The sequence below is a fragment of the Diachasma alloeum genome, unplaced genomic scaffold, assembly GCF_001412515.2.
Source record: "Diachasma alloeum isolate Michigan unplaced genomic scaffold, Dall2.0 Dall_scaffold_00280, whole genome shotgun sequence".
NCBI lineage: Eukaryota > Metazoa > Arthropoda > Insecta > Hymenoptera > Braconidae > Diachasma > Diachasma alloeum.
Genome location: NW_021680419.1, coordinates 797,759 through 820,630, shown reverse-complemented (window position 1 = coordinate 820,630; position 22,872 = coordinate 797,759). Strand labels below are relative to the sequence as shown.

The 22,872-nt window shown below is 38.8% G+C and overlaps 5 protein-coding genes across 6 annotated transcripts; 1 reads left to right on the top strand and 4 right to left on the bottom strand.

Annotated features, from left to right (window-relative positions):
- Window positions 1-19: 19 nt before the first annotated feature.
- LOC107038412 lies at window positions 20-3,758 on the top strand. Its single transcript, XM_015257509.2, has 3 exons — window positions 20-386; window positions 798-1,163; window positions 1,690-3,758. The coding sequence occupies exons 1-3, from the start codon at window positions 111-113 to the stop codon at window positions 2,215-2,217; spliced, it is 1,170 nt and encodes a 389-aa protein (XP_015112995.1). The 5' UTR covers window positions 20-110; the 3' UTR covers window positions 2,218-3,758.
- LOC107038411 (heparanase) lies at window positions 2,208-9,510 on the bottom strand. The gene is made up of 5 exons (XM_015257508.2): window positions 9,376-9,510; window positions 6,282-6,836; window positions 5,369-5,728; window positions 4,475-4,913; window positions 2,208-3,195 (listed from the first exon to the last, which is right to left on the bottom strand). The coding sequence occupies exons 1-5, from the start codon at window positions 9,437-9,439 to the stop codon at window positions 3,033-3,035; spliced, it is 1,581 nt and encodes a 526-aa protein (XP_015112994.1). The 5' UTR covers window positions 9,440-9,510; the 3' UTR covers window positions 2,208-3,032.
- A 1,050-nt stretch (window positions 9,511-10,560) lies between these two features.
- LOC107038418 lies at window positions 10,561-11,999 on the bottom strand. The gene is made up of 2 exons (XM_015257519.1): window positions 11,895-11,999; window positions 10,561-11,079 (listed from the first exon to the last, which is right to left on the bottom strand). The coding sequence occupies exons 1-2, from the start codon at window positions 11,988-11,990 to the stop codon at window positions 10,735-10,737; spliced, it is 441 nt and encodes a 146-aa protein (XP_015113005.1). The 5' UTR covers window positions 11,991-11,999; the 3' UTR covers window positions 10,561-10,734.
- On the bottom strand, window positions 11,020-17,318 carry LOC107038417 (bromodomain-containing protein 8). Its single transcript, XM_015257518.1, has 4 exons — window positions 17,190-17,318; window positions 15,979-17,051; window positions 13,090-14,859; window positions 11,020-12,403 (listed from the first exon to the last, which is right to left on the bottom strand). Exons 1-4 carry the CDS (start codon window positions 17,206-17,208, stop codon window positions 12,224-12,226), a joined length of 3,042 nt encoding a protein of 1,013 aa, XP_015113004.1. The 5' UTR covers window positions 17,209-17,318; the 3' UTR covers window positions 11,020-12,223.
- A 1,456-nt stretch (window positions 17,319-18,774) lies between these two features.
- LOC107038315 (polyadenylate-binding protein-interacting protein 2) lies at window positions 18,775-22,858 on the bottom strand. Of its 2 annotated transcripts, none has more exons than XM_015257343.1 (4): window positions 22,692-22,858; window positions 21,961-22,153; window positions 21,145-21,333; window positions 18,775-20,827 (listed from the first exon to the last, which is right to left on the bottom strand). In XM_015257343.1, exons 2-4 carry the CDS (start codon window positions 22,129-22,131, stop codon window positions 20,738-20,740), a joined length of 450 nt encoding a protein of 149 aa, XP_015112829.1. In that variant the 5' UTR covers window positions 22,132-22,153; window positions 22,692-22,858; the 3' UTR covers window positions 18,775-20,737. The 2 variants fall into 2 exon arrangements, with proteins under 2 accessions (XP_015112829.1, XP_015112830.1); XM_015257344.1 differs by lacking the exon at window positions 22,692-22,858 and adding an exon at window positions 22,341-22,626.
- Between the last annotated feature and the right edge of the window lie 14 nt (window positions 22,859-22,872).

Here is a 22,872-nt window from a genome sequence, read left to right as displayed (position 1 = left end):
GACAGACGGGGCTGGTCAGGCGCGTGAGGAACTCGGCTGATCCCCCGAAACCCGTGAATCTGCCTGTCGTTCGTCAATTCAGTGAAATTTCGCCAAAAAACCCTCAGAAAATGAGGAGCCCACAGTTTCTGATAACCTGGGCGTTTGTGTTCTCATCGAGTGCACCGATTCTGTCGACTCTCGGTGGTGATGCAGTGCCTGTACTCATCTGGGGTGGAGATTCACCCGCATCAGGCTTGAGCCCAGTGAATCCATTTCGTAATACTTCGCAGGAGGATTTTGAGAAAATTGTTGCGAGGAAAGTGGGTGGTGCTCATGCCCTCGCACCTGTTCTCGTCTTCATGAGGGACAATTTGTGTGTCGAGGACTTTGTGCAGCACAGGAAGGTTAGACGTTCATGTTCGATAATTGTTCGACGTATCAAGGGTTTTTCAGCATGTCAAACACTTGAACTTCAAGCAGAAGAGTTCAGAATTTTTTTAAAGAGATTGGAAGGGCTGAGAGTAAATGCTCGCCAAATGGAGAATTCTGGACGATTATTCGGTCATTTTTAAGCTGAAAAAATTGGCTTTAAAATGAAATAGGGGAGGTTGGGGTAAAACGGACACTTTTTAGAGCCTAAACTGAGCTCAATTGATGAAATTGTTTCTGAGTTATGAATAATTTAAAAAAAGTCTAGTGTCCATTTTACCCCCCTCCCCCCCTAATTTTTTAAATTCCTCTCCCAATCTCAAGATTTTTCTGACTAGTTAATTTTCTTATGTCCTCCATAAATTTTTATAAAATTCGTCCGATAGGATCTGATGCAGCTGAAGAAGGGAGGCTCCCTGCAGTACTTACCAGCAGTGCAATCCCCCCTGTCCGTCTTCGAGAACCTCTCGTCGTACAATCAATCTGTCGAGGAAGAGCTCGATACTGTGTCCGATGGCCAGTTGATCATCACGAAAGCCACTGACCTCGACTCGGTCTTCGAGACCTTCAACATGATAAAAGAGTCGAGCCCGAACCTGATCGCAGCTCTGACAGGACGTTCCTGCAGTTACAGTCGGTCTGAGCGTGTCAGGAGGGCCGCTGAGGCCAAGGCTGACAACCAAACCGAGTTCATCATCGCAAGGAATGAGTCCAGGCTGCTTGCTCATGCTCAACAAGCCCTGTTTCAACAGGTAAACGGATAAAGAAGAAAAAACAAAGCTTCAATCACAGCTTCGGTACTTTGTTGTGGATCTAGTATTGATTTTGTTGCAAATATTACTAAAATATTGACGTTCAACTTTTCTTGTTCCTTAGCTTTGTTCCTTTTTTGTCCAGAATATTTTTGGAATATCTCGAAAATTCGTGAACTGAGAACTCATTCCACAATACAAAAATAAATCTTGAAATTTTTAACAACGAAATATTCAAATAAAACTTCGGTTTTTTCTACTGAAGAATCAGTTAATTTCTCGAGAATTCAATTGAATTTAATGTTCAATTTTTCTAAAGAGGTTGAGAATTCAAGTTGAAATTAGAATATCAATAATCGCTCAATAAAAAACTCAATTTTATTGAACTTTTCAAATGAATAGGAAATTTCAAGGAATTCTACCTCAAAATGAATTCAAATTCCCAACTTTCAGAGTTCAAAAAATGCAGTTGTTGCTAAAAAATTACCCATTCCTGAATAATTTATCAATATTTCTCCAATTCCAGGGAGAAGATGGAAAGCTAATAACTCTGGGTCGCCCCACAACAGTAGAAACAACTGGCAACAATACCAAAGGAGAGCCAGTTCTCATAAACACAGTGTTCCAAGACGAATCAGTGCAGACAAATCTGATATTCCAACTGACCGAAAAAGTCGCTGGCTACTGGTACATGAGTAGAATTGAGTTTGTTCACGAGAACAAGTCGACAATTGGCTTACGAAGCAAAACCGAGATAGTCTTCCCCAAGGGATTCTCCTTCCACTGCAGCCCCACCATTCACTTCACCAACGACACCGAAAAGATATCCCTGAATTTCACAAATCTCCAGATTCAAATGGACGCCAGTAACTTCACTGAGGACTCGTACGACTGCGTTGGCTTCACGTCAATCCCCATTTGGTCCGGAATATTCGTCACCTTCATCCTGGCTATGATCATGATCTGGGGGATATCCATGATCCTGGACATTCGCACCATGGACAGATTCGATGATTCAAAGGGCAAGACCATTACTGTGTCAGCCCAAGAGTGAGGAATTTTATTTAATGATTAAATTTGTTCATAAAGAATATATAATTTTCATGTAAATATACATATAAGTCTTGTATATTTCGAGGCCTGTTGATTGTTCTCAGTATTTATCATAAAGAAACAATACTTACAGTTAGTCATTCCTTCGGTGTGATTTTTATTTAAGGATGAATATCGCACGAGAAATATTTCACTGATAAACTCAGTGGATTTGATGGGAAATTCTATTGAATTTTCAAACATTTTCTGCAGGAATTTTTCGACATTTTCCAAGTTTTTTCCACTCTATTTTTCATCAACTTTCATTGAAAGAATGAAACAAAAAACTTGGGAAAATTGAGCAGAGGAATTTCTGGAGAAAATATCTCAATAGACTGTTGTGTTGTACAGAAAAATCGAATTCTATTGATCTCTTCTGTAGAATATTTTCCATTGATAAATCCAATAAAATTTTCTAGCGAATTCACTGGGTTTCTCCATGGAATTTCTTCGTACGTGTGAAAGAACGAACGCACATTCATTCCATATATTTTTTTTTTAATTGAAGATTTTTTTCGCTCAAAAAATTGATCCACGAGAGATGTAATACTTGTGTCCGATGGAGTAAATGTCAGTTATAAACAGGTTAACACATCGTTGAAGAGACGTATATAGCTTTAAGTGTATCATGAATCGATGAGGGAATTACAATATTAATTATGATGGGGAGTGCTCCATCTGTCCGGTAACTAGGAATTTCATCACGATTGTGGAGAGATGTCATTGAAAATAAAAGTGTTACTGAAATAAACGGATTGAGAGGATTTGTTGGTATTGTTATGGCATGCACGCACGTATATCTGCACCATGGGCGACGATGAATGCCATTGAGAGGGGAGGGAGAGTTATTATTTGTGAGGGGTCTATTATCACTGGCGTGAAGGGGGGGAGAGATCCGTCGGGCTTCAGCTTCAGGATGTCTCCATTCAGTCTTATTTCACTGCAAAAAATATAGATTTTCTCAGATACACTGATAAGTTGATAAATGGAAATTGATAAATGTCTTTGGAATCGAGAAGTTGAGAACAATTTCAGTAGCGAAGTGGTCAAACGGTTTGAGTCCATTTAGTCTTTAGTTGAGTTTTCCAGAAATATTTTCGAATTTGAGGGAGATTGCGAAATTTCCATAATAACCTTGTTTAAAACTCGGCAATAGTTTCCTATCTAATGGCACCGGGTTCAACGAAAATCCTCGAACGACCTCGGGACCCTTCGGGTTCAGTATCGTATCGTCTCAATCTCTGTACAGTCAGTATTGTCGCAATCACTCTATCGAGTACATCACCGTGAGATACTGAGCCAATCATCTATTAATTTCGAGTCGATTATCAATCATTTTGAGACTGTAATCAAGTGAATTATCAGGAGAATTATCAAGTGCAGTGTAGAGACTATTATCGAATTTAAATTGAGACAATTCAGCGAACAGTGTACCCTTAAAAAATTTCTAGACTCGTGGTTTACACCACAAATAAAATACATCACCAATGGGTTTTTAGTAAATCACGTGTTCTTAATTTTCACACCTTTTCCAAATCACTTTTCTCCAATCGGCCTAAATTTTTAGCATCAATCTCAAACAAACCTTTTTGTAGAGCGAATTGAGTGCTACTAAAAGGGTTGTGAGAAAAATTTTGCTATCTTCCTTAGATTTTGAGATATTCATTGAAAACTGGCCAATAGCCAAAATCGACGTAAACCGTTTGACCACTTCGCTTCTGATTTCTTAGAGGACTTGTCTCTACAGCATCTGAAGAATAATAAACAAAGATCTCTTGACATTTATAAGATTAAAGGCATGAAATTGAAATTAAAGATGTTAATTTAGTCTTGTCGAGGATTGAATTGTTTCAAGAAAGATTGAGAAAAAAAATCAAAACACAATTGAGTTGGAGATTTTCGCAGCTGCAATAAAATTATTTGATATTTAGAATCTGTTTCTAAGTGATTTTGGCGATATTTTCAGAATTACTCTGTGAAAAATTGATATAAGAAGTCAATCTTTTACATCTTATCAAAGATTTTATTATTTTTATAAGTTAACGAAGGCCGAAATGTTGGAAGAAATTGTTTGAACTTCCTTTTCTGTTGAATATTTAATTATCTCCATGAAGATATGAGAAGAAAAATTATCAGAAAACAGAGTCAAGTGAGTAATTAGAATCCAAATGGAATTCCCAAAGTTCATTGAACGAACTAAAATGCTAAAGAATATTCACCTCGACTTTAAAAACTCCCCGGTAAGAATGTACAGCAGTACTTTGGCATTTTTCCTCATCCAGCTGCCTTGGATGAAGACTTGAGCTCTGTGAACATCCAAATTGACTCCGTAAATCGTAACAGCAGGCACTCCACTTATGAGGGAGGCCTCGGGGGTGCAGTGGGCGTAGAACCTCAAGGTCCCACTGTTGTTGGCGCTCTCCAGGTGCAGGACCCTCTCCGAGACTAGTGTCTTGAAGAGCACGCTGACCCACCAGTCGGGATTCGGGACCAGATCGTGGCCCACCATCGCGTAATACCCACCGAAGAGCGATTGTCGAACTACGACGTTCACTCCTGCACTAGCTGAGTAGCCGAGTTTATCCAGCCACAAAAATCCTGCCACGTATCTGTCAGACAACTCAGGAGCCCCTCCTCCATACGCAGAACTCGTTTCTGCTGAAGAAATCGGTTGGGAAATTTCATAGAAAAACCCAGCGCAGAAAATTCTATTGGATTTCTATTAATTTTTCGGGAATTCGATTGAAAAATTCCTGAGGTGTTCAAGTAAAAAAAAGAATCGAATTTGATTGAGATATTTTCTACCGAAATTCCTTGCTTTCAATTTTTCAAATCTTTGTTTGATTTTTTGAATGAAAAGAGAAGAAAAATAAAGTGGAAAAAACTTGGAAAATTCGTGTCGAGAAATTCCTATAGAAAATGTTTCAACAGAAAAATGAAATTCTACTGTTTTCTGTAAAAAAAAAAATAGTTTCTATTGTACATTTCCTATAAAAACGCACCAATTTTGGAAATCATCCAAAAACTCAGAATTTTCTATCGCATTCGTTAGGTTTTTCAATGAAATTTCTGCGTGCGTGAATGGAAATATCAGATGCGCCTGAAAGACTTACACAGCCACATTTTGACATCCCTCCCTGAGCTGTTGATGGCCCGCTGGAACGAGCTGATCTCAGCAGGAAGACGATTGAAGACTGCTGGATTGATGAAGTCCATGGCTGTGGCCTCACGACCGTTCAGATAATACTGATGCCAGGTAGCAAACTCCACGCTGTGTCCCTCATTTTCGAGAAACTCTGCGGCATAATTCACCCCTTTGTCATCGGGATCTCCGATGTGATTCGCCTCGGGTCCTACTAGGATGCTGGACTCGTATCCCAGGGCATTGAGGAGGGTCCTCAGGTGGAAATAATCCTTTCCTAGTTGCGCTGCGGGCACCGCACGATCAAAAACAAGCTTGAACGAATTTGGTTCTGGAGAGGAAGGAGGTGAATAATTGTTAGTGTCTGGTGTCTGTAATTTGATTTTCATCGTTCATGAACAAACCTAGTGAATTCAATAAGATTTCCATTTCGATTTTTTTTATTTTTTAGGATTTGTATCTTAATATTCATTTTATTTTGATTTTATTTCATTAATTCCTTTGGATTTCTACCGAACTTCCATTCAAAATTCTACTACTCTTTGGCCGATTCTATTGAAGAATTCTGCGGCTTTATTACAGACTTTTTTTATGGACAATATCCACTATAAATTATTTTACCGAAGACTTCAGTTGAATTTCATCTTTCTCGACAATTTTTCTTTCTTTGTTTTCTTCTTTTTTCACCTCATTGTTAATTTTTTCATTTAAAAAATGAAACGAAAAAACTTGGAAAATTTGAGTGAAGGAATTTCTACAGAATATTTCCTATTGAGCATTTTAATACAATCGGCCAAAAACTAATCTAAAGTTCAATAGAAATTCAATAGAATTGTCTATCGAATTGGCTAGATTTTCCATTCTGTTTCATGAAATATTGTTACCATTCCCAAGTTGCCAATCGATTTCCATCTCATGTCCCTTGGAAAAAGCTATGATTTTCTTAGCATTCGAGTCATCCCAGTGATTATCAGAAGTTCTAATGAGCACATTGATATCAAACATCATTCTCAATCCTGCTTTCCTCGTGAAATCGTAGATCGCCAAGTAATCAGTGTCGGTCAGCGTGAAATTACTGATGTCCCCCCCGTCGACTGGATTTCTCCTGATCTCCGGGCTCTCAACGACAGTTTCATTGAAGAAGAGACAGTCGGCGGAGGTCCCGCCGATCCTCACGAAGGCGGGGCTCAGGTGTCGAGCCAGGTTCACGAATCTCTCGTCGTTGATCGGAAAATTCTTCATGTCCCTGAGGAGAGAGGAGTCGAGCCCGAATGAGAGGAACCGCGGGGAGGTCCTGTGGACCATTTGGCTGGAGGCGTCTAGGAGGACCACGTAGCTCTTCCCTGAGCGATGGAAACTCACGTTCCAGACGGACATGACGAAGAGGGCCATGAAGAAACCGGCGATTATTGATTTGCATATTGATCTGCAGATGTTTCCTGGAAGGGGATGGATGACGGATTGAGGGTTTTCAAGCACTTCGACCCAAATATTAAACAAGACATATCAGTAGTGAAGCGGTAAACCGAGTCAAGTCGATTTTGACTATTAGCCAGTTTTTGCTGAATATCTCGGAATCTAAGAGAGATAGCAAAATTTTTCTCATTACTTTTTTTATAACGCTCTACTGGCTCTACAAAAAAGGTCGTGACAAAAATCTTTCTATCTCTTTTAGATTCCGAGATATTCGGCAAAAACTAGCCAATAGTAAAAATCGACTTAACCCGGTTTACCGCTTCGCTACTGATATATTCTACGTATAAGTGCTATACAGCATTTTTCGCCGATTTTCTATATATATAAATATATGTATTATGAACAGTGCTATTATGCGATGATATATGCAACACAAATGTCATTATATCGCATGAAAAAATCCTATGGAGAATTCGAACACTTTCTGTAGAATTTTTCAAATAGGATTTCCTATAGGATATTCTAAAGTTCTGTTTTTTCTTGAAGTTAAAGTTCTATTTAGGAATCCTATAGGAAATCCTACATCCCTATAGCATTATATTAATCCGATGAAATTTTTCATCTCCGATTTTTATTCTTTGCTATTTTTTATGTATTCTATCAGAATGTGAGGGTAGAAATTGAATTGATGGGTATTCTTTCATTATTTGAAAAAGTATATTAATTCTAAAACTTTCCGGAGACATTGAAAAATCGAAATTTTTATTTTCTCGCTGATCACGTATCTCTGTTCTTTTTTTTCACTTTTTTCCATTGAAATTCGATCATAGAAAGGGAACATATTGATATTTTTTCGTAATTAAAAAAAAATCAGTTTTGAAATTTTTCGGAAAAATAAAAAATCGTTTTCTTTTATTTTCTTGCTGATCATATCTCCCTACATTTTTCTCATTTCCTCTCAATGAAATCAGATCATGAAAACGAAAAATTTCATTTTCATTATGTGATTTCGTTGAGAGGAATTATTATATTATACTGAGATTATTTAACATAACTATCTCTTCATTTGCAAATGAGAAAAACTTCCCACAATTTGTGTACTACAATGGGAATAGAATCCAATAAATTTAATTTAATCTAACCACAAAGAACAATGGGAAAGAAAACAATAAAATAAATTGATATAATATAATCTACTATATTAATTGCTATAAAAAATCCTATAGGTTTTNTATGTGATTTCGTTGAGAGGAATTATTATATTATACTGAGATTATTTAACATAACTATCTCTTCATTTGAAAATGAGAAAAACTTCCCACAATTTGTGTACTACAATGGGAATAGAATCCAATAAATTTAATTTAATCTAACCACAAAGAACAATGGGAAAGAAAACAATAAAATAAATTCATATAACATAATCTACTATATTAATTGCTATAAAAAATCCTATAGGTTTTTTTTCATACGTGATGATCGAATATTAAATTCGTATGTATATAACACATATCGCCGGAATGTTGATCATATATGGGAATTTATAGGCAATACACGTGCAAAATTGCCATGCAATTTTTTTGGAATAAAAAAAATCCAACTGTTCCAGGAAAAATAGCATTGCAGGTCCTGCGACACAGCTCGTCCTCAAAATCGCCCGCGCAAATGCCGACGGACGCTCATGAACAGTGGGAAAGAAAACAATAAAATAAATTCATATAACATAATCTACTATATTAATTGCTATAAAAAATCCTATAGGTTTTTTTTCATACGTGATGATCGAATATTAAATTCGTATGTATATAACAAATATCGCCGGAATGTTCATCATATATGGGAATTCATAGGCAATACACGTGCAAAATTGCCATGCAATTTTTTTGGAAAAAAAAAATCCAACTGTTCCAGGAAAAATAGCATTGCAGGTCCTGTGACACAGCTCGTCCTCAAAATCGCCCGCGCAAATGCCGACGGACGCTCAAGAACAATGGGAAAGAAAACAATAAAATAAATTCATATAATATAATCTACTATATTAATTGCTATAAAAAATCCTATAGGTTTTTTTTCATACGTGATGATCGAATATTAAATTCGTATGTATATAACACATATCGCCGGGATGTTCATCATATATGGGAATTCATAGGCAATACACGTGCAAAATTGCCATGCAATTTTTTTGGAAAAAAAAAATCCAACTGTTCCAGGAAAAATAGCATTGCAGGTCCTGTGACACAGCTCATGTCCTTAAAATCGCCCGCGCAAATGCCGACGGACGCTCCGACGATCTCTCCACGCTCCGAAATAGTATATTTCGTCACTAGGCCGAAAGAAACTTTTCTGGCGAATATGAGTTTGCAATCTTATGAGCTAGAAAAGTTTTTTTTGGCCGTATGACGAACAGTATTTTTTGTTATGACGGCCGTAGGCAGAGATTCACGGACGCGGAGCGGAGCGTCCGTGAAGCGCTGCCTCACGGCCGGAATGACAAAAATTGTTATGCGCCTCAATCGCCCCGCAATTTCAAGAAAATAAAACCAATCATTTGAATCTCACCATTGGGTTCCTCCATGTTCTGGTACTGATTCCTCGGCCAAAACTTCGTCTCGAAGTAAGACATGATTCTGACAGTTTAAATCGACGGAGATGTGTCAATCTGGAGGAGGATGGTCGCTCTCGCTCTTCCCCGGCGCACACATAGACGCAGAATGAGGATGGAGAGAGAGAAGGAAGTGAAAACGATAGAAACAAAACAGCGCGACACTCAAACGACGCACACGCTCAGATTGCTGATAAATTTGTGATAGTGGAGAGGAAAAATAACAGAGTGAATGTCACAGTTATCTTGTCCGTGCTTTATTAATTGTTTCAATTAAGGATAAACAGTTCAGTGGCGACATGATCGAGGCCAATTAATTTTTGGATGGATTAAGTTTTGGAGAATAGGGGTAGATGAATTTTTCATGAAAACTTTTAAAAAATATGTTTAGGTCCTTTTTTAATGCACTAGGAACGAACGCGAGCTTGAAAAAAATTCACGCACTAGAAAATTCTATTAGATTTTTACTGAATTTTTCATTAGTTTTTGGTTGATTATATTGAAAAATTCCGCAATTTATTTGCGCGTTTTTTCAATAGAAATGTTCAATGGAAAATATTCTATAGAAAAAACAGTTGATAGATTTTTTGTACAACTTGATTTATTGATATATCCTAGAGAAATTCCTCGAGTCAAATTTTTAGTTTTTTATTCATTTTTTGAATGAAAAAAGAGAAGAACAATAGAGTGGAGCCAACGTGGGAAATTTGTTTCAAGGAATTTTATAGAAAATGTCTCAATGGAAAAATTAAATTCTAGTGATTTTTTCGGTAAAATAATTTCTGTTGGACAATCGGCCGAAACAAATTTTTAACAGAAATTCAATGAAAATCCAATAGAATTCTATCGGGTATTCGAGTTCGTTAATGAAATTTTTTGATACCGAATGCGATATTAGTCGAGTCTTTTAATATTTTACACTGCATATTACAGGAATATTGTACAATATTACAAGTTCAATTCCGAATGAAAATATTGTTATTAAAAAACAGTATATTCTTCAAAAAATACATTATGCTATTGCCTAGGGTAATGTTTTCTCAAAGAAAATGAGAATGAATTTTTTTTGAAAATATTACTCTCTGCAATGACACAACATAATTTTTTTTACAATATAATATATTTTTTTATAACATGTCAATTTCGTTTCGAAATAATTCTCATAAAAAATCATCTTCTGAAATTCAGAATTATTTTTAAAAAAGTCATCTTCATTCTGAACTAAAACTCTTCACGAATGAAATCTAAAAATAAAAAATCAACTCATGCGTCCCTTTCACTACTTTAATTCTCATCTTTCATTGATCGATATTGAATCATTTCCTTTGGAACTTGAGTCTGAATTTCTTCAGAGGATTCTTCACCGAGATTTTCCCTCGAGCGGGAATACTGGGTTTCGGGGGTTTAGAATTCGTGGGGGTGTCCTCAGTGTTCGCTCTCCTCCTCTTTCTCCTCCGCCTGGTCCTCGTGCATGACGATTTGCCACTGGAGCTAGAGGATTGAGGGGCTCGCGATCGACTCCTGTACTTTTGGTTTCGATACGAGACCGAGTGCCTTCTTTTGCGTTTTTTCAGTCGGGAATTGGACTCGATGGAGCTCAACTCGTCCTCAGCCCAGAACTGCAGATCCCCCTCGTCGCGTATTTTCGATTGAGAACAACCCTTCCAATCGAATAATTACAAAATAATTGAAAATTCATCTTCACTTTATCCATCTTCACTTGGTAAATACGAAATTTAAATCCACTTCTTTTCGCTTAATATCACTTATTACAGCCATAAAATGTAAATACTCCACTTTTTTACTTCTCCATGATGAGAGAAATACTACTGAACAGGTTAAAAAAAATTGCACCATGAAATCTCAGCGAAAAGGCTACAAAAAAATTTGAAAGATGGCTTGAAAAATTTGTTCTCTTTTTTAGGAACTAGAAGGATCGAGTTGAAGGTGCTCTGGAGAGCATAAATAATTTTAAGAAATGTTCAAAAATGCGAGGTGGTCGATGTTCGCAGACACCGCCATCTTGCTTGAATGTCCCCTCCCTCTGCCGCAAGGTTCTTTAACGAGGGCGGTGTCCCACCGAGTATTTTCAAACATTTCTTAAAATTGTCTACTCTCTTCAGACCCCCATCAATTCACTTCATTCAATTTCTACAAATTGGACAAATTTTTCAAGCCATCTTTCAAATTTTTTCGTCCCCTTTTGACTGAGAATTCATGCTGCAAAGTTTTCCCCATATTTTGATAGTTTTGTTTGCTCCCGAGGTCCCTGAAAGTCCCCTCTTCACCCTTAATATCAATTGTTATGTACACGAAATGTAAATACTTCACTTCCCCTGTGAGTTCTCCATGAGATGGCAAAGAATATCGTTGAAAATGAAAGTATAAATAAAAATAATTGCATCAGTCTTTGGCAATGAAGTTTGTTCTTTCGATGAAATAATTTTTATTGAATTGACTCAACGTGAAATCTCACAGAATACTCGGGGGGACTCCTCTGTCCCTGAGCAGAACCGTAATTTCCCTCGTCCTCAGCAATAAATCCTTGCGAGTCTCCCCATCCACGGTTCATCGTCAAATCCCCTCAATAAATACCTCTTTTTACAATCTAACTGTTTTTTTTATACAAAAAGAAAACTGAAAACTTGATAATTTTACGGTTATTACCATAACTAAATGCGTCACTCAGTGTCCGCCATTTTCAAATAAAAAAACAATAGAAAATAATGGAGAGGCGAGTTGTCTCGTCATCTAGATGAATCGAATGAATCTGTACAATGAGCTTGGGCTTCAAAGTTTCTTAATCTAATCGTTCTCCGATTTTCTTCGTTTCTTCATTCTTGGAGTCTCAGTGTCGAGGGGGCTTGGAGTCACTAGGCTTCGTTTGCGTTTTATTATGCTGCTGTCACTGGTCTCACAGCTACTGCTTGCTGCAGTTCTAGTCTCTCGTCTGAAGGCCCCCTCACCAGTTGCTTCGACCAGAATCTGTCAGAGCAGAGTTAAATTCATTAATTCAACTCTTCCTTAAAATTTCGATTCATTACAATGCAATGTTTCCCCTTAAAACACAATTACAAAACAACTCTCATCGAATAACTATTGATCCTTCGACATTTCTCATCTTTTCAACTATTAAATAATTTCTGTAACGAGTAATTCCTGAAAAAAAAACCACCAGAACCAATTTTTCATTCGAAATTTCTCGAAACTCCTGACATTTCCTTTCAAAAGAATTCCATTCTTCCTCAAATGGCCCGAGATACTCATAATCACAAATTATAATTACCGTTAAATTTTGAACTAGTCAATTCGTTAATATTACTCTACAATTTTAAATCACTAAATTAATCATCAATTAAATATTTATATTCCGAATTATTCTATCAATCAATAATCTACTTAGGAAGATTGACCCTTATTTGGTTAATCGAAAATCATTTTTACGAAATTAGGTATTATTTACTCAACAGACAATTGTCAATTCCGTACATCAATTATTTAATTAATTTTCAATCGAAAATTTGGATTACCAATCATTTTACTATTTTTAAATTTCGATGATTATATGCAAACTTCAATCAACATAAAGCTCAAGTTCCCTTAATATTGAAGAATTCAATGATTGAAAATCCAAAAAATCCGGAGGATGAAAAACTAAACGCCAAATTTACCTGCATGCTCTGAAGACACTCCTCCTGCATAGAAACCGCCATCTTATAAACAAAGCTATCCGACTTATTATACATAATAGCGTTCTGAAACATGAGCATAACATCCCTCTGGAACTGCATATTAGTCCTGAGAGTTCCATTATCGATATTCTTCTTAATAGTGGACAGATCCATGGGCCTGAACACAACCGAGTGATACCCAGGCGCCTGATCCTCAGTGATGGGCCTGAGGAACAGCGAGGCATACTTGTGAGTGGCCAGACGGCTGTAATGCAGCAGTATCGACTTCTTCCAAATTTTGTACTCAGCAGTATCGCTGGTCTCAGTCTCAGGTTCGCTGTCGACCACGACATTCTGCTTCTTGGAGTAAGTCTTCATGGTCCTCCCAGCTGGCAGCTTCGCCAGCGAGGACTCCTCTTCCTCGACGTCTGTGTCGTCAGCAGCACTCGTCTCCTCCTTCTTGACGTCCCCCTCTTCCTTCTTAACCTCGTCCTCCCCCTTAGGCTCCTTCTCAGGTTTCCCATCGACCTCTGGCCTGTCTGCCTTCTCCATCGGCTCCTCCTTTCCAGGATCCCCAGCCTCCGCCTTCTCCTCCTCCTCCTGCCCCTCGACCTTCACCTCAGGCTTCGCCTCCTCCTCCACCTTCTCCTTCTCCTCCTCCTCCTCCTCCTCCACCTCCTCGTCCTCCTCCTTCTCCCTTTTGTCCAGAGGCAGCTCCTCAAGCTCACTCGGCAGCACTGGCGCCTCCAGCTCCTCGTCCACATCAGTCTTCGGCGACTGCTCCCCGGACTCCTTCGACTCATCCTCCTTAAGATCCCGTGTCTTCTCGTCTGGGGACTTGCAATCCTCCCGAGTCTCCTTGGGCTCCTCCGACTCCTTCGGTTCTTCAGCATCGGGGGACTTTTCATTTTGCTCAGGCTCGTTGGCCCCCGGGGTATCTTCCCCAGCGTCCTGAGCCTCAGGCCTCTCAGACCTCTCAGACTTCTCCTCTTGGCTCTCCTCCACCGAATCAGGTTTCTCCTCAGACTCCCGAGGGGCTTCCTCCCTAGACCCAGATTTCTCCTCTCCCTCCTCCTCAGGCTCATTCGGGTGCTCTTCATTCTCCTCAGTCGGCTCTCTCTTCTCCTCCGACTCATCACACTCGTCTTTCTCTTCTTTCTCCTCTTTCTCCTCCTTCTCTTCCTCCCCTGTCTTGTCCTCCTCAGGCTTCTTACTCTCCTCAGGCTCCTCGTCTGCCTCCTCAGCGCTCTTCTCCTCCTCCTCATCATTCTTCTCCTCCTCCTCCACCTTTTCCTCCCCCTCCCCCTTTTCCTCCCCCTCCCCCTGAGGATCAGCCACTGGGGGCTCCTCATCTTTCCTCCCCTCCTGCCGCCCCCCCTCCTCAGGCTCATTATTCTCCTCGCCCTTCTCAACCCTCTCCGCAGCCTCCTCGACCTTCTCATCCCTCTCATCACTTTTCTCAACCTCCTCCACCTCCATCCCCTCCTCCCCAGTCTTCTCCACAACCTCGGCCACCTTCTCCTCCTCAACAGTGGTCCCAATGATCTCAGCAATGCTGGCACCACTCTGCTCAATCTCCCCAACCACCTCACTCCGAGGAGACCCCGAGGAAACCGCCACCTCCCTCTCTCCCTCGGCCTTGCACTCCCCCACGGGCTCAGGAATCGCCTCGATAATCCCAGGGCCATCCCCAGGGCTCTTGGTTATCTCCTCCTTAATCAGCTCCTCAATGTCCCCGATAATCTCATTGATCTCGTCCTTATCAATCACCTGTAGGAATTTATAATGAAATTCAGTAGCCAAGTGGTAAACTGATTTGAGGAGGGGCGAGGGGGGGGGGAAAGGTTCTTTTTCGTGACGGAACCCCTTTGTCTACATCAAATCTTAGAATTGTGTTTTCTCCTACAATTGTTAATTTATATCTGTGAAATTACGTTATCGACTCGATTATCGCATGGTTCAGTCAATGAAGTAGTTTAATGAATAAAAAATAATAATTGCAGGGGAACACACAATTCTAAAGATTCATATAAACGCAGGGGTTCCGTTTTGCCTTAGGGGTGGGTGGGGTAAAATGGACACTTTGGTCTTTTTTAAAATTACTCATAACTCAGAAACAAATTTATCAATGGAGCTCAGTTTAGGCCCATCACAAAGGGCAAGAATTTTTCTTTGCAGTGAAAGAAAATTATTAAATTTCGTCACCATTTCAATCTGTCAGTTACATTTTTAAAGATATGATCTATTAACGTCAAGTAGACAATTTCCGATTAATTTTAGGCATTGGAACTATTTATTACTAACAATTAAATTGTTCACATCGTCGCAGCACCAAAACTATGAAGTACAGACGAAAATATTCAAATCATGAATCATCTAGAATTTAATAATTTTTGTCTATTATCAATTTTACGTATTTCTCGTAGATTGCGAGATGCGAGAAAAGCCAAGAAATTTTGTCAAATCAATTCAAGCGGTTTTGCATTAAAATATTTTAGAGTTGAGGCTAAAAAGCCACTAAATGAATTCCTTCAATTTTACTTGACATGAGAAATGGCTCTCTTGTCATGATGAAATTGTCCTCGTCTTCAGGCAAATTAAACTTTGTTTCTCTCATTGTGATTTTGGCGATCTTGCTAGTCATTAAAATCCGATCAATTAGCCCCTCATGTATAGATATTCCAAATTTTTATTTTTTTCCTCATTGAAATAGTTTCGAAGAAAATTGCGATTCAATGAGGAAAAAAATAAAAATTTGGAATATCTATACATGAGGGGCTAATTGATCGGATCTAATCATTATTTGTACGAATCTACAATTAATTTCCCACCCTTTATTTTGTCGAGAGTTATTCTCGAGATGCTAAAACATGAAAAATCATTACACACCTCAGGCAGCTTGTCCTTGCCAATGACATCGTCAATGTGATCGATGATCTGGACCATGTTCTCGTCCACTGGAATAGCCGTTGGGACAGGACTCGCCACGTGATTGGTGACTTTTGTTCTCCCAGGGTCTGTCAGCGAGTTCTGAGGGCCTGAGTTCTGCCCCTGAAGATTGGAAATGTTCCCCCTGGGTAGATTGGAGGGTAGCTCCAGGAGCATAGAGAGTGTGGGTGCCCCAGCGGAGGGTCTTTCAGGTACTGAGGGGGCCAGGGTCGAGGTGATGAAGTGGTGGAGCTGGGGGGCAGCTGACGTTGAGATCTGGGGGGCAGCTGACGTGGAGATCTGGGGGGCTGAGGGCTTTGGGTTCCCTCCCAGGAGGCTCGCGATCGTTGGGGACGTGGCCTGGGCTGTCGAGGGGGCGCTCTGCATCTGGGTAGTGGGGCTGGGGGATTTTAAGAGGCTCGTCAGCAGCGGAGAGCGTCCCCCTCGGCTCTTTCGCTCCTCGTCGGTCTCTGGCTGCAGCTCCTGGAGCTCTGGGGCCTCTGCGGGGCCCTCCAGGGCCTTCCTGGACGAGCCCTGAGTCGACTCGCTCTTCTGCTGACGTTTTGCCAGCCACGCAGTGTGCGCTCTCGCCTTCTGCTCTGCCTCCCTCTCCTCCTGCTCGATTGCCTGCCACATCTTCTGGAGCTTTTCATCTGAGATGTTCCCTGACCGAAGGAGGTTCACGTCTTGCTTCAGCTGCTGGTACTCGTCCCTCTGGAAGGCCAGAATCTGGCCCAGCTCTGTTATCCTCTCCTGCGTCAGTCGACGAACTATCGACTCGCTCGTTGTCTCTCCACTCTCTCGTTTCTTTCGCTTTGGGGTGTCTGCGTTCTCCAGGAGAATTGCGTACTGAATTGCACAGGACTTTTGGGAGAACCAGTCCGGGGGGCGCAGGGCCTCCTTCTCGGCGAACGGTCGCAGGGACCTCGACACTGATATCCAGTTTTGGTCCCCTGATTTTAGAACACTTGACGCCAGGCACAACTGCTCACGTGTGCTCCACGTGTCGCAGGACTCTCGTTTCAATTTCAGTCCTGGGGAGCAGAGGTTTGGTGGATTAGTTGGGGTGGGGGTTTGTCGGGGTTTGTGGGGCTGGGAGATGGGGTTAGAACGTGGGGGATAACCTCGAAGTCGGGGCTTGGGGCTGCGGGCTTTGGGCTGCGGGTACTCACTGTCCTGGACTGAGGCCATTGCTCGGGCGGTGACTCCGGGGTTTGCGGACGATCAGGCGTCTCGGTGGACTTTTTGACGGGGACTCTTTGTTTGGATGCTGGCGGAAGGCGGTAGAACACAAACAAAACATTGGCACTGCACAAACAAAAATGGCGGGGGGCGTTGGTAAGGCAGGGATCTGGGAGGGGGTTATGATTTTTGAATGGGTCTAGGACTGTGCGCGCGCTTTTCTGCTCGGTGGGAAAATGAAGAAGTCGAATTTTTTAAAGTTCATTTTTTGGAGTTCTTCACCGAAGATTTTTCGAAATGGAGACGTCGACAGTGGGGTATACGGTGAGTTTACAACAGCAAGGGACAAGTTTTATGTGATTATTTCGATTTTTTAGTCTAACTGAAGTAGTATGACTTGGTCAAATAATTTCTAGAATTCAGTAGTGAAGTGGCGAAACGGTATAGGGGTGGGTGGGGTAAAATGGACAATTTAGACTTTTTTTAAATTATTCATAACTCAGAAACAAATTTATCAATTGAGCTCAGTTTAGGCTCGCCACAAAGGGAAAGAATTGCTCTTTGCATTGAGAAAAAAAAATATTAAATTTTATCAACATTTCAACCCCTCATTAAAATTTTTAAAAAAGTCAAAAGTGTCCGTTTTACCCCAACCTCCCCTACTTATAGATGTTTTGTAAATATTGATAATGGGTTGAAGAGAGTTAAGAGAATGAAGAGCGAAACATCAATGGATAGTTTTTCATCTTCGGGTAATTCTTTTTTTTTACTTTTAGAATAATGTGATTAAAATCTGTGATTGTTGAATAGTGAGGAGAGGGTTATGAGTTGATTTCCTAGATAACTGAAAAAATTGAATTGAATTCTCCGGAAAGTTTCAGTTCTCCAGATGACCGTGGATCTTCAAAGATTTTCCTCGAATTATTTGGGAAACAGAAGAATTTTTATGAATTTTTGAGTTTAGAATTTATGGATGAAAATCTGAGAAGCAAGAATTGATCATTTTTGTACATGATAAATATGAAAAAATTAAAATTTGGGAAGTGAAGAATAATTTGAGTTAAAAAAATTTAGNTTTAGAATTTATGGATGAAAATCTGAGAAGCAAGAATTGATCATTTTTGTACATAATAAATATGAAAAAATTAAAATTTGGGAAGTGAAGAATAATTTGAGTTAAAAAAATTTAGGAATACTACGTTTTTTCTTCTCACGATCAACAATTAAGCAATTTAAATATGTTTTTATCTAAACAATTTTTAATAATAATTTGCAATAATTTGCTGAATTTTATAAAGAAAGCGCCAGGTTTTTCTATCAAATTGCAGAAAATATGAAAAGTGAGATATTTAGTTTATTGCGTTTTGCTAGACAACTTGACAGGAATTTTTCATGATTATGGAATTACGAAAGAAGTGAGTTATCCAGAGGGAAATAAATAGTGTTCATAATTAAATGAAAATGAAATAAATGTAAATGATGTTCTTCATCTCAAAATCGAGTCATCATGAAGTTAATTTCAAATCAATTAGGGAATTGGCGTGGAATAAATGTCTTGAAAAGAAAATCATATCGTTTGTATTTCATAGATATTTTTTTTATTCCTATACTATATGTTAAATGCTATTTATAAAAGAAAATGAAGTGACAAATTCACAAATGCTGATAATAATGTAATTACTTAACGTAGTCGCAATGATTTCTATCACTTAGATTTCATCGTCCCTTACAACATGCGAGAAATTTCTTTACTTCATTATTTATCCTACAGAATTTGATTTCATCTTTTTTGTACATTTTATTTCCTAGAATCGAGGCAGGCCGCGTACAAATGTCCTCAGCGAGTGACTAACTTGTCTTCGTTGAGACGTCATTTTAAAATGTGCAATGTAATTGTGACTTTAGCTGTAAAAACAATAATTGAATATTTCTAGAATCTCTCTTCCCATAACAAAATTCTGTGGTATCTTTAATTGAGACATCAATGGTTTTTAGTCTTTTTTTGCAGTACCCTAGTTTTATTATTTTTTATTTCTTCTTCACTTCAAGTTTTTATTACTATTAGCATGCACCTTCATTTTTGCAATTGAAAATTCCAAGTTTTCATTTTTTTAAAATTATGACAGAGGAATATAATCGTCATATCGTATGACAAGTTCTCAATAAATTTTCAATATTGATTCTCAATGGATACTCATTACTTTCGGGGCTATTGCCGCAGTAATAGAATGGATAACGATAAAATAACGATAACTGAAGCAGGTCAATACGTATAAAACATTTCTATCCACATTTCTGTCCACAGGAATTTTTATTTTCTGTAAAACAAATCCGTAGCAAACCGGTAAAATGATTTACGTTGATTTTTACTGTTGGTCTGTTTTCATTAAATACCTTGAAATCTAAGGAAGACAGCTAAATTTTTGTCATAACTTTTTTTATAGCCCTCAATTCGCCCTACAAAAAACATCATTACAAAAATTTCGGTATCTCCCTTAGATTCGGAGATATTCCTCAAAAACTCAGCTGAGTGCCAAGTCGATATGAACCGTTTCCTGAAATCACGTCCCACAGAAATATTAAACACGAATCTTGCTCTTCACAGCACACTGACTTCACTAAAAATTCAATGAATTAAAACTCAAAGCACTCGGGTAACTCGTAAAGTACAAACTGGAAGACCGGAAACAGGCAACATAAAATTCCAAGAACCAAATTGAATCAAGAAAAATAAAATATCCCATTAAAACCGTAACAAAAAATTGTATTAATTACAAAAGCACTGGAAAAATCTCCAGCCCCCAGAAACGACTAACGAATAAATTCAATCCTCAAAAGTGTTTTGTAACTAATAAAAATTTATTGAGAATCATGTAAAAGTGTCATTTAAAAATTGGTAAATCACCGTTCTCCACCATTCACAGCCCAGCCAGGACTTCAAGAGCTTTCGTACGAATAAAAAGGTTTAAAATATTCTAAACTCCAGAGGTAAAATAGTTAGCGAAGAGATTTTGAAATTTAATGCAAGGAAATTTCAATAGCTCCCCAAGAACTCGTGCACGTGAGCCCTATTTTTCATGATTATTCTTCTTTTTGATTGACAACTACTGGCGTTAAGTACATTTTCATAGTATTCTACCCATTTTGTTTTTTTTTGTCGTTTCAACATTTTTATTGTTTTTTTTGTTATTTCATTTTGTTACTTTGATTCTTACAGAGGAGACTGATCTATGGGATAATAATGCGGCAAGCGTTAGTGCGAATTGCCTAGGAAAGATTGTTGATTGCCAATAAGAGGTATCTTCTTCCCACTGATTAAAGTAAAAAGAGAAAACAGGCTTCGGAAACAGTTTACTGCAATGGCTCTATCCATATTTTTTGTCCTTTTTTTTGGTTTTTGTTAATTTTTTTTTTCATTTTTCAGTCAGTTTTTTACTCGATGAGAGGGTTTTTGAACCCAAGTAAATTACCAGTCTCTAACGAGACTCGTTCATTACTCTCTTTTGCAATTAATTATTTTTATTGATGAGCGGTCCTTCTACGACGAATCACTGGTTATTTCCGATGACGTACTTACTGAGGTTTTGAACGAGGGGACGAACTCAGCTGCATTTGGATTTAATGTACTCTGAAATAAATAATTTAAAAAATTATGTCAATTTTTCCTTCCTTCAGACAACACGAAAATATACTCATACAAATTTGTGAATATCTTCAGAATGAAGAGATGTAGGAGAAAATGTTATATGACCATTCTTGTGGGAAATTTTGTGGGCTGAACAAAAGATATTATGACTTTTTTCCCTAAAACTGACGGTTTTCGAGATATCTAGAAAATAATCAAAATTAAATCATCACAGTTCTCTGATTCTCTTCATTTCTGCTGCTTCGTTGGTTTTAGAATTGTATTATTAGTATTACATGGGGAAGAATTATTGAACTCACAGATTTAGCAAGCTCTCCGTGCACCCTGAGGCTCCCCAGTTGCTGGCACAATTCATTCCCACTATTTTCCCCGGCAACAGCATTACACCAGGCCACTGACGTTTGGTTTCTCTGGTGCTGTTGCTCCTCCTCCAGCATCGCCTCTAGACACTCCTCCATCAGTTCCTCTTCTTCAAGTTGCTCCAGGACCTTAAAAAAATATTCAAAGTTAGCAGATCAATCATGTTGCAATAAAAAGATAGCAAAGCTAAAATAATAAATATGAAAATCTGAAGAATAAATATGAAATTGGTAAAGCAAAATAATTCACTCTTTCATGAGCATATTGAACGCTTCATAATGAAATTTTTTGTGGTCCTCACATTCCTCTACAAAAAAAGTTCAGCCAAAAATTTCTTTGCCCCTCAAATCCCCAAAAAATTGAATAAAATCGTCTGCAATTCTAAATATCTCCAGATTGGCAGAGTGAAATTAAAAAAAATTGATCTCATTCTCCAGGCAACTTTATCAGCTTCACAACAAGTTCAAATTAATCCAAATCGCTTCATTCCCCCCAGAGCAGCAGGTGAACAAACAAAGCAATCAAAAATATAAATAAGAAACTCAACAGGAAAATGTGAGTCGCTACAATTCTAAATATCTCAAGATTGGCAGAGTGAAAATGAAAAAAATTGGTCTCATTCTCAAGATATATTTACCATCTTCAAAATGAGCCCAGATTAATTCAAATCGCATCATTCCTCCCAGAAATACAACCAAAAAGTCCCCCAAAAACTCCACCACTCACGAATATGCCATTAATAAACTAATATTCACCTGTTTATCAAACTCCTCTTCATTCTCCATCCACATGTACTCCGAGAAATCCCCATTCTCCCCCCCGGGAATGTCCGGTTCGGTCTCCACATTATCCAGATACGAAATGACTCCACTCTCGTGTCCATAATAACCATTACCAGAGCCTCCAGTCGGTATCTTCATCTTCATGCCCAGTAATAACAATCGTTACCTGTCAATTCCCCAAATGCACGATTAAAATTCTATTTATCCACTCCAACTTAATGACGTTGTCCCCGAAAATAAACCGATCATTCAGTGCCTTAGGTACTCCGATAACGAGTGAATACTGTCTGGACGTGAGGGAAAAGTTTCGAGTCAAAAAAATTCAGCCTTGGAGGGAATTTACGTCGAGTTACCTTGAGACGACGAATAATAAACTAAAGAAAATAAAGGAGAGTCTGGCCATTTGCTTGGTGACTCCCACAAACCCGTGCATATGTCTCTCCCCTCGATTGTTGACAATTCACGGCGAATTTAGTGGTGATAAATCATTAAATACCAGGGTAACTTGATAATTTTGTGACACCTCAACCTCACACCCCATGGAAAAAAGATAAACAAGTGAATAGTTGATTCGTTCTGTGACGAAATCCCTTGGTTTTCTTTTTTTTTGTCGTATTTTTGTCTCGGTACACTCCCACACGAAAGCCCCTGTACTTGTTGGAGGGAAGAATAAGAGTTTTACAGGGCTTTAGTCACGCACTCACCCTCGAAAATATTCTGGATGATGCACTGGGTGTGGGGGGTGAACTCCTGGACTGATGAGATTAAATTGAGACGTAAAATCAGTGACAATCAAGATGCCCAACGGCGAAAATCTTTGGAGGCAGACATGTAACTCCGCGAATACTAATGTAATGTTTTCTTTCACTTTTATGCGCGGCGGGC

What these genes read in the sequence shown, in the direction of transcription:
- LOC107038412 (XM_015257509.2), top strand. Translation starts at nt 111, where the DNA reads ATGAGGAGCCCACAGTTTCTGATAACCTGGGCGTTTGTGTTCTCATCG. An exon ending in ACTTTGTGCAGCACAGGAAG is followed by an intron (nt 387 to 797) that starts GTTAGACGTTCA and finishes TTCGTCCGATAG; the next exon opens with GATCTGATGCAGCTGAAGAA. An exon ending in AACAAGCCCTGTTTCAACAG is followed by an intron (nt 1,164 to 1,689) that starts GTAAACGGATAA and finishes CTCCAATTCCAG; the next exon opens with GGAGAAGATGGAAAGCTAAT.
- LOC107038315 (XM_015257343.1), bottom strand. Translation starts at nt 22,131, where the DNA reads ATGAAGATGAAGATACCGACTGGAGGCTCTGGTAATGGTTATTATGGA. An exon ending in AAGAGGAGTTTGATAAACAG is followed by an intron (nt 21,334 to 21,960) that starts GTGAATATTAGT and finishes TATTTTTTTAAG; the next exon opens with GTCCTGGAGCAACTTGAAGA. An exon ending in ACGGAGAGCTTGCTAAATCT is followed by an intron (nt 20,828 to 21,144) that starts GTGAGTTCAATA and finishes TATTTATTTCAG; the next exon opens with AGTACATTAAATCCAAATGC.
- LOC107038411 (XM_015257508.2), bottom strand. Translation starts at nt 9,439, where the DNA reads ATGTCTTACTTCGAGACGAAGTTTTGGCCGAGGAATCAGTACCAGAAC. An exon ending in GAACATGGAGGAACCCAATG is followed by an intron (nt 6,837 to 9,375) that starts GTGAGATTCAAA and finishes ATCCCCTTCCAG; the next exon opens with GAAACATCTGCAGATCAATA. An exon ending in GGGGAGTTTTTAAAGTCGAG is followed by an intron (nt 3,196 to 4,474) that starts GTGAATATTCTT and finishes TATTTTTTGCAG; the next exon opens with TGAAATAAGACTGAATGGAG.
- LOC107038418 (XM_015257519.1), bottom strand. Translation starts at nt 11,990, where the DNA reads ATGAACCGTGGATGGGGAGACTCGCAAGGATTTATTGCTGAGGACGAG. An exon ending in GGAGTCCCCCCGAGTATTCT is followed by an intron (nt 11,080 to 11,894) that starts GTGAGATTTCAC and finishes TTCGATTGGAAG; the next exon opens with GGTTGTTCTCAATCGAAAAT.
- LOC107038417 (XM_015257518.1), bottom strand. An exon ending in GCAAGGACAAGCTGCCTGAG is followed by an intron (nt 14,860 to 15,978) that starts GTGTGTAATGAT and finishes AAATTCCTACAG; the next exon opens with GTGATTGATAAGGACGAGAT. An exon ending in AGTGTCTTCAGAGCATGCAG is followed by an intron (nt 12,404 to 13,089) that starts GTAAATTTGGCG and finishes CTGCTCTGACAG; the next exon opens with ATTCTGGTCGAAGCAACTGG.